Here is a 17,604-nt window from a genome sequence, read left to right on the forward strand (position 1 = left end):
AAAAATACACATTAACATGCGCAGAAAGTCATATGTTGTTGTTTTCTGTGAAAAACAAAAGTTGAAAAGTTCAAATAGGATATCTTGATAAAGTGTTTCATCTCGATGGATGCTGATCATTTCAGTTACTCTTAAAGAATGAATTTAACCACCCTGCATTAAAAGTAACCGTGACACACACTCAGTGGATAACTGATGCGACATATATCTGGACATTTTTGACACCTTTTAGAAAAATGTCTTGATTTCACTTTTTTCCATGGTGTTTATTGATTACGTCTGCAGAGCAAACAGCAGCTGTGCCTGATTTTAACACGAAGGCTCTAGTGGGGCGTGATGGGCTGTGAATGAAACCTACTGAACGGTCCTCTAATTGCTATTACGGACATGTCCGTTGCTGCTAAATGCGGCATTGATTTATGGCCTAAAATAAGACCCTAATAAGAATTTCTTATCTGTTTAACCCTCTCTTCCATAATAATGTGAAGTAATTGATAATAAATTTAAATGATTTTTTTTTTCACTTTGTTCACAGCCAAAATGTCATGAGCATCTGCACAGTGCAAATAGGACTACAGAAGTGTGCCAGAGAGCGCCAGTTAATCCATGACTATCTCCAATGCAAATTAGCATGACGTGGTTTGATCTCAGCACCATGAGGGCTTGTTTGATGTGGGCAGGCTGCTCAGTGAATGAAGCTGTCATTGGATGCTGTCTCCTTGCAATTAACAATGCCTTTTCTTTTCTTTTTTTTTTAAACTCATAGTAGTTCCTTTTTTCCTGGAATGATGTTTATCTCAAATAATCCAGAATTGTTTGCTGCACATGCTCAGCGATCCTCCAAATAGTATAAAAGAAAATGGCCACAGGCGAGTGGCTGCAATCATGCTGCTGTGTAGTTTGAATCTTGGGCATCTGTTTGTGCATCAGAGGTGATATTCATGCGGGGCAGTGATCCAGACCCCGGGGGAGATACCACAACACAGCACTCCTGCAGGGAATGGAGGGCTCTTTGCTGTAAAAGGCATCTAATGGCTGCCATCCACCTCGTGCCTTCGGACCATGGCAGGCTTTTGCATAGCCCCTACTGTCTGAAATAATATCTGAAGGGCTTAAGAATACACCCCACTTTAATAATGACAACCAAACTTGAAGTAGATTTTGATGTGTGCTGCTTTGTAAAATTGTTTTTGTTTTTGTCTCCACAGGGTAGATGAGAAGGAATATGCACTGAAACAGATAGAAGGCACTGGAATATCAATGTCTGCCTGCAGGGAAATCGCTGTAAGTGACGCGTTTTTGTTTTTGTTTGTCTCAGAGGTGTTAGCTGATGTGTGAAGATGTATGGTTTGTTCTGTGACAGAATACATCCACTGAAAATAGCCACACACACTCCTTTTTAACTTGACCCTGATCATAATTTTTTTTTTTTTTTGGTATTAAAAAGGAAACACGTACTAGTGGAATTTGTAAACTTAATTGAAGAATATAAAATCACCTGTGGAGGTTGGAATCTTTATTCACTCAGAAGAAGGTTTACGTTCTCTTGACTCTCAGTGGATGCTCAATGCTGCCGGGAAGAAACAGAGGAGGCAACGTGAGCTTACACGTCACCGTCCTCCTAGTATTCCACTTGCGATCCTCAGGCGCAGATATGCACACGTCAGAGAGTTTAGCCGTCTAACTGGAATTTATCGGAGGATTCCTAAACTGAGAGGATTCATCGAATTGCATGTGCAATGTGAATGGATTCATGAAACTACAGACTAACTTGAAAGGGAAAACAAACATTGGCAGGGAATAGATTTGTGCCAATGTCAATCTACCACACAGAACACTGGAAATCTTCACCAAATATGAAAAAGAACGTGCAGGTATATATGCGACTGTGGATACCTGAGCAGAGCCTGACAGGAGCCGTGGAGATGCGATGGAGCGAACTGATTTCAGACAGATTGTGAACTTATTTTCAGTTTTGGGGTTGGACAGAAATCGTATATTTATATGAAGTAGATGAAGGTTTAAAAAAAAAAAAAGAGATGACGTCTTGAAGTGTTTTCTTTCTCCGTCTGTTTCTTTTTTTGCCCTTTTTCGTTATCTAATTATTAGTTATGTAATAATCTGTAGCATCTTTCTGCTGTTTTTAAAAAAAAGTCACGTTTTACACGATGCACAAGTACTGACCATAAATTTAGCGATAACGCTTTGCACAGTAAAATCAAACTGACAAAGTGATATTGCCATTATTATATACAATATTGCATTTTGCTCTATACACACAAAATCTGTGTATTTCTCAGCTCAACCGTACAAACTTGATAAAGAATTGATCTTTTACAGATATAAAGACATTTCCGCAACCTTTCCGCAACCTTTTTGCAGTACTTTTCAAACAAATCATTGCTGTCTTTGTGTAGTTTTGTTTTTATGTGTTTAGATAAGGATTATAATTTAATTTTACCAATATTGTACCAGTAGCCTTGAACTTTGGCAAGAAGTCTTTATTCCTCAAGAAAAGTTTCTACAAACTTAATGAACCCCTTAATGAACTTTTTATCTTTTGCGTAACATTTATCTCCAGTTTACTTAATTTCTCCTTGCTAAATATGACCTGTTGAGCAACATTTTAGTAATCAGTCATTGAGGGAGTGTGACATTGTGAGCATGTAAGCATTACGTGAGCTCTGCGGTCCTCTTGTCCTCCCAGAGGCCATTCTTTATCTCATTCATTAGATTTTTTTTTTCTCCTGGGCTTTACGTGAGTGTGAATTTTGTTTTTAAAAAATATAGAAACTGTTTTAATGCGCCACATACTTCACTGGGTCTTCAGACTGATCACAGCCCTCCATTTTTAAACTAAAGAAAAAAAACAAAAAGTCTGAGTGGGCTTGTTGCTTCAGGCAAACACCTTTCTGGATGACATAACATCAGTGTCTCTCCCCACTGCCTGAGTCACATTGTTGATTCAATTATATGGACAGATTTCATGTTGTCTGACTGAATCCAACCTTCACATCACATCAGTGGAAACAAGCCCTGAACAAAATACACATAACCGTTCATAGTCAATATGTTGAAATGAATTGTATCACTATTGAAATAAGTCGCAAATTTTTCACGTCCGCCAATTATGGAGCAACATTACTAGCTCAGCATGCTCACAGTCCACCTGGAGAATGTGAATCCAGTACCCATGCTCCTATTTTTTTCTCTACCTCTTTCTACAACTTTACAACTCTTAATTCACAAGAGAAATATAGGACTCTTTGTTTGCAAAACGCTCTACTAAGGACCATTTCAGACCTACTTAACATGTGCGATCTGATCATGTGAGTCCTTGAGAGTCTTGAGTGGCCCCTTGATCTCACTTTCCTGCTATACACTGTATATTGCTATGTATGCAAATAAAGACCTCTATTATTTGCTTTTGCAAAGACCAAGTGCTCTGTTGTTTTTAACCAGCATATTTAGTTGCAACAGTTTGGCTTTATGACAAGTGGCACAAAGATGTCTTGGCCTACTGATCAAATGGTCCAAAAAACAGTATTATATGATTTTCATGTCGGGGGTTAAAATATATGTAAGCAAAGATAATCTTGTTTGAATGATTGGTTCCGATTAGTATCATGTCAGCTGATTGCAGAGAGAGAGAGAGAGGCTCCAAATGTGTGTGTGTGTGTGTGTGTGTGTGTGTGTGTGTGTGTGTGTGTTGTTGGATCAAGAGTTTGTTCTCAACTGCACTGTCTACTTGTGATCAGATCACTCAGGATGTATGTTTATACCAGGTCTGACCAGGCCCTCAGACCACCGAACTTATGCAACATTGCCCAGTAGTATCTGTCCTCGAACAACAAGGCTTTTGATCTTTGTAAAAATAAATAATGTAGATGTTTATTTACATACACAGCTGGGAAGGTCACTTGTGAAGATGCATATAATTTGAACTGAATGATTTGTTTTCCCCCAGCTGTATTTAACATGACAATTCAATTGTTTGTGTATGACCCTTCACCAGGATTGCTGCTAACACAGCAGGGTATGACTAGATTACTTTTGGGGCTGGTGATGGTTGAAGGCATGTCAGCATGCCACTCACCCACTCCTTAGCCAGGCTGCTGATAGAGAAAGAATGTGGCCTTTCCAACAGGCAGCTGGACTGTTACGTAAGGCCCTCTGGCCGCCTCACCTGGGGGGGGAAGCCATGTGTGGTGTCAGTGACTCTGAACAAACACTCCCAGTAATACTGTGAAAACCTATTCTAGTTGAACTTGTAGGTATTCTTTCATGACTTTCAGATACACATTTACGTTCATCTTAAGTTGTACTCACACCAGTTGCACATTAACAGTTCCTTTCCACAATGAACTGTTTATACTTTCTACTGAAAGAAAGAGTTCTTTAATGTATATCTGTAAAAATGTAGTTGTTGCTAGGTGAAGGTTTGAAATATTCCACAGAGACACGTGTCATAAGCTCGGTTTACATGACCCTTACATTCTGGTTCCCATAAAAGATCATCGTTATTAACATCTGATTCAGTATAAAAACACTCAAATCAATCAGTTGAATAAACCTTTTCATAATCTAATCAAACGAAATCTTACCCCATTCAAACAACTGAGCTGTTTGATTCCTGGCTGGGTTCTCTGCATATACCCTCCCTCTGGATGTACTGTACACGTGTGGTACTGTTTATTGTCAAAAGGGTGGCCCATGCGGAACCTTAATCATGCAGAGGGCTTGTATTTAATTCAGACTTTAAGACACTTGGCATCAGGAATGCTATGTGCACTTTTGATGAAAATAGTTTGTGGAGGGTGTTAAAAAAAACAAAACTTTTTTTTTAAACTTAGAAAGGAGAAATGCAGGAATAAATTGAACACCCAAAGTGAAAATTGGAGGCACAAGCTGTGCAGATTCTATTTCTGTCTCCAAATATATCACCAACTTTTATGCAAAGTTATATTGTTAGTGTAATTCATAGTTCAGCCTAAATAATTTGAATTCAGTTAAAGAGGCAAAAACAATGAGTTTTTGGCAGACAATACTTAAAATCTTTTTGGTAAATGGTTTTAAAACATTTCCTTAAAGACAATATAGAGAGATAGGAATGAGTTCTACAACCCAGAAATAAGTTTACATTGTGGGACGTTAAAGTTCCTTCATCCCATAGTTAGTAGGTTTTCTAAATGGGTTTTTGGTCAAGTGATTAACATAAGGTTGGCGGTTTACACTAACTTAAGCTATTAGAACTCTTTGTTCTGTGGCATAAACTACAGCAGTGAAAAACACTTGTGAATTTTCAGTGTTTACAGTGGCTATAAAAGTACTCTTACCCCTTGAAATTTTCCACATTTTGTCAGTTTACAACCACAAACATTAATATATTTTATTGCAATACTGGAAAAACTGAAAAGTGTGGTGTGCAAAAGTATTCAGCCCTCTTTACTCTGAGTGCAACCAGTTACCTTCAGAAGTTGCCTGATGATTGCTGAATGATCAAATGTTGACCTGATGACTAATTAAAGTCCACCTGTGTGAAACCTAATCTCAGTACAAAATACAGCTGTTCTGTGATGCCTCAGATGTTTGTTAAGAGAATATTTGGGAGCAAAGAGCATCATGAAGTCCAAGGAACACACCAGACAGGTCAGGGGTAAAGTTGTGGAGAAGTTTAAAGTGGCTATAAAAAGAGTTCCCCAAGCTCTGAACATCTCACGGAGCACTGTTCAATCCCTCATCCGGAAATGGAAAGAGTATGGCACAACTGCAAACCTACCAAGAGACGGCCGTCCACCTAAACTTACAGGCCGAACAAGGAGAGCACTGATCAGAGATGCAGCCAAGAGGCCCATGGTGACTCTGGATGAAGTGCAGAGATCCACAGCTCAGGTGGGGGAATTTGTCCACAGGACAGTTATTGGTACAAATCTGGCCTTTCTGGAAGAGTGGCAAGAAGAAAGCCATTGTTAAAAGAAAACCATAAGAAGTCCTGTTTGCAGTTCGCCAGAAGCCATGTGGGAGTGCAGCAAACATGTGGAAGAAGTTGTGCCGGTCAGATGAGACCAAAATTGAACTTTTTGGCCTTTATTTAAAATGCTATGTGTGGCAGAAAACTAACACAGCACATCTCTCTGAACACAACACGGCCACTGTCAAACATGGTGGGGGCAGCATTATGCTCTGGGGTGCTTCTCTTCAGCAGGGACAGAGAAGATGGTCAGAGTTGATGGGGAGATGGAAGGAGCCAAATACAGGGCAATCTTGGAAGAAAACCTGTTGGAGTCTGCAAAAGACTTGAGACTGAGATGAGGGTTCACCTTCCAGCAGGACAACGAACTCAAACATAAAGCCAGGGCTACAATGGAATGGTTTAAAACAAAACATAGTCATGTGGTAGAATGGCCCAGTCAAAGTCCAGACCTGAATCCAATGGAGAATCCGCGGCAAGATCTTGGCACTGCCATTCACAACAGTATGAGCTGTTTTGCGAAGAAGAATGGGGAAAAATTTCAGTGTCTAGATATGCAAAGCTGGTCGAGACATTCCCCAAAAACTTGCAGCTGTAACGGCAGCAAAAGGAGGTTTCATAAAGTATTGACTCAGGGGGGCTGAATACTTTTGCACATCGCACTTTTCAGTTTCTTATTTGTGAAAAAAATTTGAAATCATGTATAATTTTCTTTGTACTTCACAATTGTGTGCCACTTTGTGATGGTCTTTCACATAAAATTCCAATAAAATATATATTCATGTTTGTGGTCGTAACGTGACAAAATGTGGAAAAGTTCAAGGGGTCTGAATATTTTTGCGAGCCACTGTTTGTCTGAATTTTCGGCCTCAATCAACTGCCAAATAATTTTTGATGTCATCTTTGTAGGACCACCTCTTAACATCTGATTTTTCCATTAGCACAGAAGAGCCGACACACTCACTGATCAATGTGAATGAAACCCTCTAGTGTCAAGCAATGCACGCACATCACCACTACACAGTGAAACTAAAACATTTAACTGTAGGAAAAGCAGAAGGGCAACTGACCAGTCAAGTACAAAAAGAACATTACAAAGCCACAAAAATTGTATGGTATGCTTTGTAAATTACTGTAAAGGTACATGTGATTTATGGTTTGTGAGCTGAGTTATGTAAAACCAAATTTGGCACGAGATTCAGTCCTGTGTCGCTCTTATGCGTGACGTAAGCAGGGCATACGCTGTATGATTTAAAGCTGTCTCAGATGAAAGACGACGCATGTGGCAATATCTCTGGTCATGGCTCTAAAATTGGTTCTACATTGTACCTCATGAGAGGTTCAAAGACTGCTGTTATCACCTTCTTCTGACTGAAGATAAGTGGGGACAAAAATTTGACAGTGTCAGAAATCTGGGATAACCATCTCACTGTTGGACTACTACTATGACCTACAACTGCCAACAAACCAACAAGAATTTGACAGCAAATGCCACTGATGCCATTTACTCGACTTGCATCAGTGACTTAAAGATTAAAATTAGTTTGATGAAATGACAGAAAACTCAAAACTCATTGGGCCCTATTTTAGGCATCAATCAAACACAAGCATCATTGCTGGTTTCAAGACAGCGCATATGTCGTTGTCTCACCAAGCGCCCTCGCCCTGTGCTCCATCTGCACCAGCAGGTTCTGAAGTATGCTAATGAGGTGTGGTCTTTTGCTGTCAGTGTACATTGCTATTTTGGAACACCAGAAAAGATTCGCACAACAGACCAAGAGAAGGCTTGTCTTTAGTCAGTGGCATTGTGTTTGAAGTGCTATTTTGAGTCAAGTTAGTTTTATTTGAATAGTGCTAATCACCACAAAAGTTACCTCATGACACTTTACAAATAGTGCAGATCTAGCACCACCCCACTTAAAGGGCGCATCAGTGAGATGAGCAGATGCACGGCATTGCAATGAGGTCCTATTGATGCCTGGAAATGTGGAAACCCCCTCCAAGGCCTGCTTCACCTCCGATGGCTTGGGTAGATTCCTTCTGCTCTCGTATATGATATGCTTGCATACCTTCATTTGGTGCATGAGAAAGTCCATTTACAGATGAAAAGTGCCTGATTTTTCTGGAGTTAAAACGTGTCCGCCACTGACATAGCAAAATGCCAAATCCTGGTCCAAACTGGTTCTCTGTTTGGTTTTATTGATGTCCACGCCAAAACACACCTGTGAATATTTAGGTGTCTAATGACTGCTTCTTTGTGCTACGGTTCGTGTTCGTTGTGTGCCTTCTGAATACCAAAGTGAATGTTGAAAATGCTACAAACACTTGATGCATGCACAGCGTCATTTGACAACCACCTGCACCATAGATCGCTCAAATAGGGCCCATTTCATCAACAAAAACATTGAATCCTGATCATGAAATAAAAATGACTGCCACAAAACACATTTAAATGTGTTAGAAATTGAGATTTTTTTTCTTTTTTTTTGCTCATGTTAGATATTGAAACACAAATCACAATCCTACAAACATTATTTAAATGAAAATGGCAGTGAAAAGCATGGGCTATCATTCAACAATCTCCAGGAGGACAAAGTGGAAAAAATATGTTATTGTGACTAATTTAACTGATATTGAAATCTCAGTATAATTTTCAACATTAATAATCATCATTGTGAAATTATTCACATTAGGTGGAAAAGGTAATTAGATATTTGGCCTTCAGCAAATATTGCGTATCCTGCAATTTTGATATTGCACAAGACCCTATTCTGATTTTAATTAAATTTCAATATGTTGTCCAACCCTACCCTTTCAGCTTATCCACTGAGCATAAACGATTAGATTGAGAAAGGATGGAAAACATAAATACCAGTTGTCATGTTTAGCATCTCTACCTTTCACTTTCAGGTAGGCATCAAAGAGCTTCTTTGGAAATTTAATTAATATTTGACTGTGGGTAAGCTCAAAAGATTCCAAGTCAGCTCATCTTGTCATTCTGTGATGTTTTCTTTTTTGACTTGCAAGCGCCATCCTGCTCCTTATATACTTGACTGATTTCTTGCTAACTCTAACATATCATCTGCATATCAACCCTAAAGTTTGAACCAGGGTTATGTTTCCCAAGAGTTTATGAAAGGTGGTTGAAGTTAAGAATGTGTGCTCATTTTATATTGAGGAAAAGTAACTACACTTTATACCTCTGTTAAGTTGAATTAAAATCCTTTTGGAGTTGGAGTGTTCTCTGTCACCTCTTAGGGAGTCTCCTCACGAGCACTCAAGTCCAGTTCCTCCATCAGCAATGTCTCTCTTTGCCTATTTGAACGTAGTCCTGCATCTGCCCGTTTTGTCACCCTTTGCTGGAGTTGTGCCGTGGTTTTAGTGACATGAGTTACTGTTTCCTCCTTTTGTTGTATGCGTCTTTCAGTGTAGATTTGCTGATTTTAGCTAGTCATTCTACCTTGGCATTCTTCCTGTAGTCGGTATAGAATCAAGGCCACTTTTTTACAATTTCAGACCATTTCTCAGTTTTGATGACAAAATTTTACCATACTGAAGAAATGGGAGGTGGAAAAAAATTTTGTGCAACCTTTTAGCCTTGAGGTTGCAGATGTTTTTCTCGCTCAACAAAAATGATTCATGGAATATACAAGCACACCCAGCATTAAGAGCCATCCTTAGTGGTCTGATCACTCCTGGTAAGCCTTAAGGGAGGGGTAGGCACCACCTAATTTGGGGTTGTTTTTTCTTTCTTTTTTTTAACGTATTTCTTATTTTCTTTTTTTAATTTTACAAAAGAAACACAATGTACAAACAATAAGGCATAAATCTCTCTAAAAAAAATTTTTAGTCACACACTGATTATGAACTCTCCCTCCTCGCTCCCACTCGCCCTCCCCTTGAAACCAGCGTTTCCAGCAGTGCTACAGAATATGATAAATTGGTAAACTATGGCACTAAATAGATCATCAACCGTTACATAGTGTTTTGTTCTAGCTCACAACCTACATTGACAGTAAATTACCGCAAATATAGCCTCTATCGCTAGCTAGCAAAGTTGGCAAATGGGTTTCTTACCTGTCTCAAAGAAAGGTGCGTCTGTCGCTAAACCTTTAGATTCTTTTAGACTCCTCCAGCGAGCAAATGAATCCCCAATAATCACTTCAGTTGCACCGAGCCTTTTATCGTACTTTCTCTTCTCTATTGATTGTTCTACAAAAGACCTTTTTCTTTTTACTGTGTTTTCTTCTGGATCCATGCTCATCCTCCTTGAAGTTGCTCACCAAACACCAATCCAACACGACGTTGATACCTGCTTTAGGTTTCCTGGTCTCAGTCTTTTGACGGACAGCTAAGCTGCCCAATCAACTGCAGTCTGGTTTCGGCTGTTGATGGACAGCTAAATGGGCCAACCAATCTAACTGGTAGCGGGTTTCGATTGGGCGGAGGTAAATTTGGCCCTGCATCTCTTATGTATTATGGATTTTGATGCTTCCTTTTTTAAACATCATTGTTTATTGATTGCCATTGAGACATCATGACAAATTCAGGGATTATAACAAAAAGTACATAGAAATCTGAGAGCCTACCCCTCCTTTGATACATGGTGTACACACTAGGGTCCGACTGATAAGGGATTTTTGAGCCCAAACCATCAGAGTGAACTTTTGTTCTGGATGGAAAAGAGACCTTTTCTCTAACTATATTTTATGTCCTATATGAATGTAATCAGAAGGCTATTTTCTTGAACAATAAATGTACTTAGTTAAGAAATAGTAATATTGTCAAACATGACCATTTGAATAAAGACTAAAATGAAACAGTAAAATAAACAAAGCAGAGGCGCTGGAGCATTCTCTGCTAGACAAACCACGTCACACCATTTAAAATCAACTTAGGCACTGTTTTCTGCATTTTATGTGCTGAACAAAGTAGTTAATATGGCGCATCTCCCTGACATTTATTTATGTGTCAATCTACGTGATCAGTAGCAACAAATTAACTCATTTTATCTCTGCACGCTCAAGTAACATTCTCAAAATGCAAATGGTAGTGGGTAAAATTGCAGAATTGAAACAGACAGAAGTATTGAATGTGTTTATTTACATGCCACATGGGAAGTTGAGCTCTGATTACAGGAGACACGTGGAGATGCTTTTTGAAGCCAAGTGTTAACACACACATCAGAGCTGACCAGTTGTGATCGGGTCACAACAGAACGGATCTTAGTACCAGGTGTGCACAGGGTCCTGGTGTCACTGGATGATGATTGACTGTGTTTCACTGTTACTTACCACATTTTGCGTAGATACTTTTTTTTGCCAACACATTCATCTATCTTTACAAAACCCCAAACTTATTCCATTATTACACCACAAATGTTTGTTGGCACAAGATCTGTTTATTCGCTGTTAACTTTTGAGTAACTGAAGAGGGAAGTATCCAGTGGACGGGAGGCATTTTAGGCTTATCTTGTTTGTGTGAAGGAGCAGCAGTGGGGGCCCTGCCTCATTCCTTTAAATCTTCCATGATTACTTGGTACCTCTAAATTCTTTCAGTCTGGCTTCACTGAACTGGTCCTAGAGAGGGTATGAGTCACCTAATGTTTGTTTTCCTTAGCTGCAATGATAAAATTCTTAGTCACCAATGAGGTCGTTATGTATTTTTATGTTGGTGTCCTCCTTAAGGAGTTTCTTGCACAAATCTTGAAACAGTGTTCTGCCTTTTATATTTGGTGGGGCAGTCCCAGTTGGCTGTGTCTCAAAGGCTAAGTAAAAGACCTTTTCTAAACTATGTTGTAATGATTACGGAACTGCTGCCAACTATTAAAGGAGACACAGTCAAGCTTTTGAGCTCTCAGTGGCAAAATTTTTTTGCATACAACATGCATTGATGAGAAAATCTTGATATTGCGGTTAAAACACATACAGTTCTGGTTTATTTTGCAGTTGCAGTGTTTTGTTCCTGGTGTGTTTAATTCCTGCGCCTCCTTCTTTTCCTGGCCCTGGGAAAATACCTTTTCTCTGTTGGTCAATATCTACATATCAGTGGGTGTCAGATTACCTGCCTACTCGTTCAACTCTCGCCTCAGGCCTGGATGGCAGCGTCACTGCCAAACAGGGCAGAGGGGAATGAGTCAAAGTCTCGGAAACTAAACATGTTTCATGTCTGCTGCAGTAGCTCATTATATCTCAACTAATTATTCAGAAAAGAAAAGTCAGAGCCAAACAACCTCACATATAGTTTTTTTTTTGGACCTTGTGTAAGCAGGTGTATAACTAGTACCAGGTTTTGAATGGGTGTGTATTTGAAAACCGGCTCCGAGCCATCTGGTCGAGCAGCCTCATGGGTGTTGGGGGGGGCTGGGACACTGTTTAGTGTGTGTTTTTAGTCCTGCTAATGTGTTGCTCTGCCGAGCAAACATAATAGGGTCTTCGCCTGAAGTACCTTCAGGCTCAGGCCCTAATAATCAGCACAAAGCTCTAAGACCGTATCATGTTATGTCCCTGAGCTGTGAACCTCGTTGATTGTGGTGAAATGGTTGATTTGCGAGTTTGTTTTTAATTTTGACTACAGGAGTCTTGATATGTTGTTGCAGTGTTTTTTTTTTGTTCTTTGTTTGTTTGTTTGTTTTTGTTTTACAGAATAACCAGACCTTGACAGAACATCCTGGAAGCATTGCTGAAGTTTTTTGCTTTTATGTTTTTTTGTTTTTTTTTTCAGAAAGATGAACAATAACACACATCATAAACTGTCCTTTGAAATGGAAGCTATTTTTCAAAGACTGAGCTCTAACAACACTGCTGTCAGCTTAAAGCTAATCAGAGCACACACCTCCAGAACTGTGGAGCACAATTTACCCTATACATTTGCATTCTTGACCTATGTGGATCTGAGGGATTCAGGTATGAGAAAGTCCCTCCTACCATTGAAAATAACTGCCACCAGAAATTGCTTGACATGAAAAAAATCTTCAAGACTTGCCCAACGGAACAAAGGAGTCTTTGTGCCTCTCAACCCACCACCTCGCTTCATTTAGCAAACTGTGCAGCTCAGCAACTTGCATGCCACATTCAGAGAGGAAAGAGGTTGGTTTGGCTGCAGTGTGTTTTCGGTTTTGCAGCATGCCAGGGACATGAATGATTTTTTTCCCCCATATTTCCTGATATGGTCATTTAGATTTGGACAAAATATAAGGTAGCACCTTGGCCTGCCTCTTCATTCAGTGAATGTCACCTTTATGGACAAGTGTTGCTCAACATCATAAGCAATCCAAGCCTGATTTTTAAATGCAGGATTAGTGTCGTCGTGTCACACGCTCAGATGTGTCTGTTTCCTCTCGAGAAAATTACACGTGGAATTTTGGGTGTTGAAATGTAAATCCACTTAGATGTTCATCCAAGAAGCTCACAACTCTTCAGATCACGCCAAAGTTGAAAATACACATCCGAAGTAAAAATCAAACAACAATGGAATTTAGTTTTTGCTCATTCTCCTTCACATGCAGGTCTGAAGTCACAGAAAGCATTTCAGCAGGGTGTCATGGATTCTGGTCTGGTCTCCTACTTATCACATCACCCTCATGCTTTTCTGGATCATCCTGGTGATCACAAGCATCCTACGCACTCTATCAGCCCAACATTGGCTGTAGATTGCGTAACTTGGCTCACTGAGGTATCACAGCTATTAAAGCCCTGTGACCGAAGCGGGCTGTGTTTAGATAAATCTTGGGCAACTAAGGTAAATCCTCTTTTTAACCGGTAGTGGGAGGTGAACGGACTTGTGTAGGCTGAGGTCATCGTACTACAGCTTAAGGATGGAGGATTGTTGATGCTTTGAACACGTTCCAGTCTTCACCAGTGAAGTGTTTCTCAAGACAGTTGGAAGATTATGGTTTGATGGTCACATACATGTTTCTTTGTTTAACGTGAAATGCCAGTGACATTATCAAGCAATATCAGTATCATTTAAAAATGTTATAATTTTTAAATGATACTGATATTGCTTGATCATGTCAATATCATTCAAAAATTTTATAATTTAATTTTATCCCAGCAGCCACCCAGACTTTGATGGTGCTTTTTATCACGAATAATAATGGAACCAGAAATTCTACTAAGTGTGATTCTGATACACCAGCTCAGACCATTGTTTTTCACTTGCCTGAATCGGCAATTGGATCTGGAACATAGAAGCTCAGAAACTTTTAACCACGTTAAGAAACATTTTAATTCATGTTATTGAATATTAGAGTCAAATCTTTCGGGGGGGGGGGGGGTTAGGGTTTGGGTTTGGGTTAGGGTTTAGGGGGATTTTTGACATCTCTTTTCATCGTTTCCTAAATCAGAAAATACTGTGAACAAACTTACAAATCAATTTTTGCTATATATTCAGTACAAATGTTCTAAAACAGCTGCTTATGCATGACATATCCACAACACATCAGGAAAAAGAATGTTTGCTTTCTGAAAGTGCTGTTGAAATAGTGAAAAACTCCCTTCCAGTCAATTATCAAATTTGACTTGATCCAGGAGGATCAAAATATATATATCAAAATATAGTGATTCCTCTTACAGTGGCTTGCAAAAATATTCAGACCCCTTGATCTTTTCCACATTTTGTCACATTACGACCACAAATATAAATATATGTTTTATTGGAATTTTATGTGTGAGACCAACACAAAGTTGCACACAATTGTGAAGTACAAAGAAAATTATACATGATTTTACATTATTGTAACAAATAAAAAACTGAAAAGTGCAGTGTGCAAAAGTATTCAGCCCTCTTTTTTCTCTGAGTGCAACCAGTTACCTTCAGAAGTTGCCTGATGATTGCTGAATGATCAAATGTTGACCTGATGACTAATTAAAGTCCACCTGTGTGAAATCTAATCTCAGTACAAAATACAGCTGTTCTGTGATGCCTCAGAGGTTTGTTAAGAGAATATTTGGGAGCAAAGAGCATCATGAAGTCCAAGGAACACACCAGACAGGTCAGGGGTAAAGTTGTGGAGAAGTTTAAAGTGGGGTTAGGCTATAAAAAGAGTTCCCCAAGCTCTGAACATCTCACGGAGCACTGTTCAATCCCTCATCCGGAAATGGAAAGAGTATGGCACAACTGCAAACCTACCAAGAGACGGCCGTCCACCTAAACTTACAGGCCGAACAAGGAGAGCACTGATCAGAGATGCAGCCAAGAGGCCCATGGTGACTCTGGATGAAGTGCAGAGATCCACAGCTCAGGTGGGGGAATCTGTCCACAGGACAATTATTGGTCATGCACTGGACAAATCTGGCCTTTCTGGAAGAGTGGCAAGAAGAAAGTAATTGTTAAAAGAAAACCATAAGAAGTCCTGTTTGCAGTTCGCCAGAAGCCATGTGGGAGCGCAGCAAACATGTGGAAGAAGTTGTGCCGGTCAGATGAGACCAAAATTGAACTTTTTGGCCTAAATGCAAAATGCTATGTGTGGCAGAAAACTAACACAGCACATCACTCTGAACACATCATGGCCACTGTCAAACATGGTGGTGGCACAGGTTCACCTTCCAGCAGGACAACAACCCTAAACATAAAGCCAGGGCTACAATGAAAGAGTTTAAAACAAAACATAGTCATGTGTTAGAATGACCCGGTCAAAGTCCAGACCTAAATCCAATCAAAAATCCTTTGCAAGATCTTAAAACTGCCATTTATACACGCTCAGCATCTAATCTGACGGGGTTTGATCTGTTTTTGAATGAAGAAATGGGTGAAAATTTCAGTCTGTGGACTTGCAAACATGGAAGAGACATACCCAAAAACACTCAAAGCTGTGATTTCAGCAAAAGTCCACTAAGTATTGACTCGGGGGGCTGAATACTTCTGTGCAACTCACTTTTCAGTTTTTATTTGTTAGAAAAATTCAAAATCACTTGTAATTTTCTTTGTACTTCACAATAGTGTGCCACTTTGTGGTGGTCTTTCATATAAAATTCCAATAAAATATATTTATGTGGTTGTAACGTGACGAGGAAGAGTTCGGGGGTATGAATACTTTCGCAAGCCACTGTCTTTCATCCATGGGCCAATTTTAGAGATACTCAATCAGCGCTCACAGCCTTGCAGGACCGGTTGGGCCAGACTGCTGTCACCATGAGGTTTCAACATGGTTTTCCTTGAATTTTTGGTCCAGAATGTGTACATCATCAACTTACAATATAGTCCTGAAAAAGAAGACTGAAGCAATCAGCTGCAAAAAGAATGAGTGAACTATGGCCTGGTTACACTGTTGTGCTAAGAAGAAACTGGAACAGAAATTAACCTAATGTCTGTTTCCCACACTCTGTCAGTAGTCTCACAGAACATGCTAGTGACCAGGTTAAAAGTGGAATTATCCTTACTGAATGTCCCATGTTTACCAAAATACCTTTCAGAAAGAAGGAGGGGCAGTGTAGTTTTTGGTCCTGGTCAGGGAACTGTGGACCAGCTCTAGACTCTCAGCAGGTTCTTCGAGCATGCGTGGGAGTTTGCCCAACCAGTCTACATGTGTTCTGTGGACTTGAAGAAAGCATTTGACCATGTTCTCGGGGGATCCTGTGTATAGTGCTCCGGGCATGTGGGGTATCGGACCACCTGATTTGGGCGGTTCGCTTCCTGTATGACTGGTGCCAGAGCTTGGTCCTTATTGCCAATAGTAAGTCAGACTTATTTCTAGTGAGGGTTGGACTCCGCCAGGGCTGCCCTTTGTCACAGACTCTCTTGATAATTTTTATGGACTGAATTTAGGCATAGCCTTGGTGTTGAGGGGATCCGGTTTAGCGGCTGCAGGATCAGGTCTCTACTTTTTGCGGACAATGTGGTCCTGCTGGCTTCATCAGGCTGTGATTTTCAGCTTTCACTGTATTGGTCTACAGCCAAGTGTGAAGCGGACGGGATGAGAATCAGCATCTCTAAGTCTGAGTCAATGGTTCTCGCCCGGAAAAGGGTGGAGTGCCATCACTGGGTCGGGGATGAGACCCTGCCCCAAGTGGAGGAGTTCAAGTCCTTTGGGGTCTTGTTTACGAGTGAGGGATTGTGAGATCTACAGGCAGATTGGTGCAGCATCTACAGTGATGCGGACACTCCAGTGAGGAGGGAGCTGAGTCGAAAGGCAGAGCTCTCAATTTACCAGTTGATCTACGTTCCAACCCTCAGCTATGGTCATGAGCTTTGGATGAGATCACGGGTACAAGCAGCCGGAATGAGTTTCCCCCGGAGGGTGGCTGGGCTCTCCCTTAGAGATAGGGTGAGAAGCTCTGCCATCCAAGAGGAGCTCTGAGTTGAACTACTGCTCCTTCACATCAAGGGGAGTCAGATCAGGTTGTTCAGGCATGTAGTGAGGATGCCTTCCTGATGAGGTGTTCAGGGCACGTCCAAGTGGTAGGAAGCCTCGAGGAAGACCCAGGAGATGCAGGAGAGACCATGTCTCTCAGCTGGCTTGGGAACGCCTTGGGATTTCCCATGAAGATCTGGACAAAGTAACTGGGGAGAGAGAAGCCTGAGTCTCTCTACTTAGGCTGCTGCCCCCGTGACCTGACCCCGGATGAGCACAAGAAAATGGATTGATGGATGGATGGATTGATGGTATTCAGAAAGACTACAGTATGACAGTA

General features: G+C 40.4%; 1 protein-coding gene across 1 annotated transcript in view; it reads left to right on the forward strand.

Moving 5' to 3' along the window:
* The window catches only part of cdk19 (cyclin dependent kinase 19), a 65,592-nt gene that overhangs the window by 2,044 nt on the left and 45,944 nt on the right, over nt 1–17,604 (forward strand). The window contains exon 2 of the mRNA XM_086189695.1: nt 1,209–1,284. Within this exon, the coding sequence (XP_086045821.1) occupies nt 1,209–1,284 (76 nt within the window). The remainder of the gene's footprint in view (nt 1–1,208; nt 1,285–17,604) is intronic.

The sequence above is a fragment of the Aulostomus chinensis genome, chromosome 20 (assembly GCF_037954235.1).
Source record: "Aulostomus chinensis isolate RoL2024-O1b breed Wild chromosome 20, RoL_Achi_v1.0, whole genome shotgun sequence".
In the NCBI taxonomy this organism is placed as follows: Eukaryota; Metazoa; Chordata; class Actinopteri; order Syngnathiformes; family Aulostomidae; genus Aulostomus; species Aulostomus chinensis.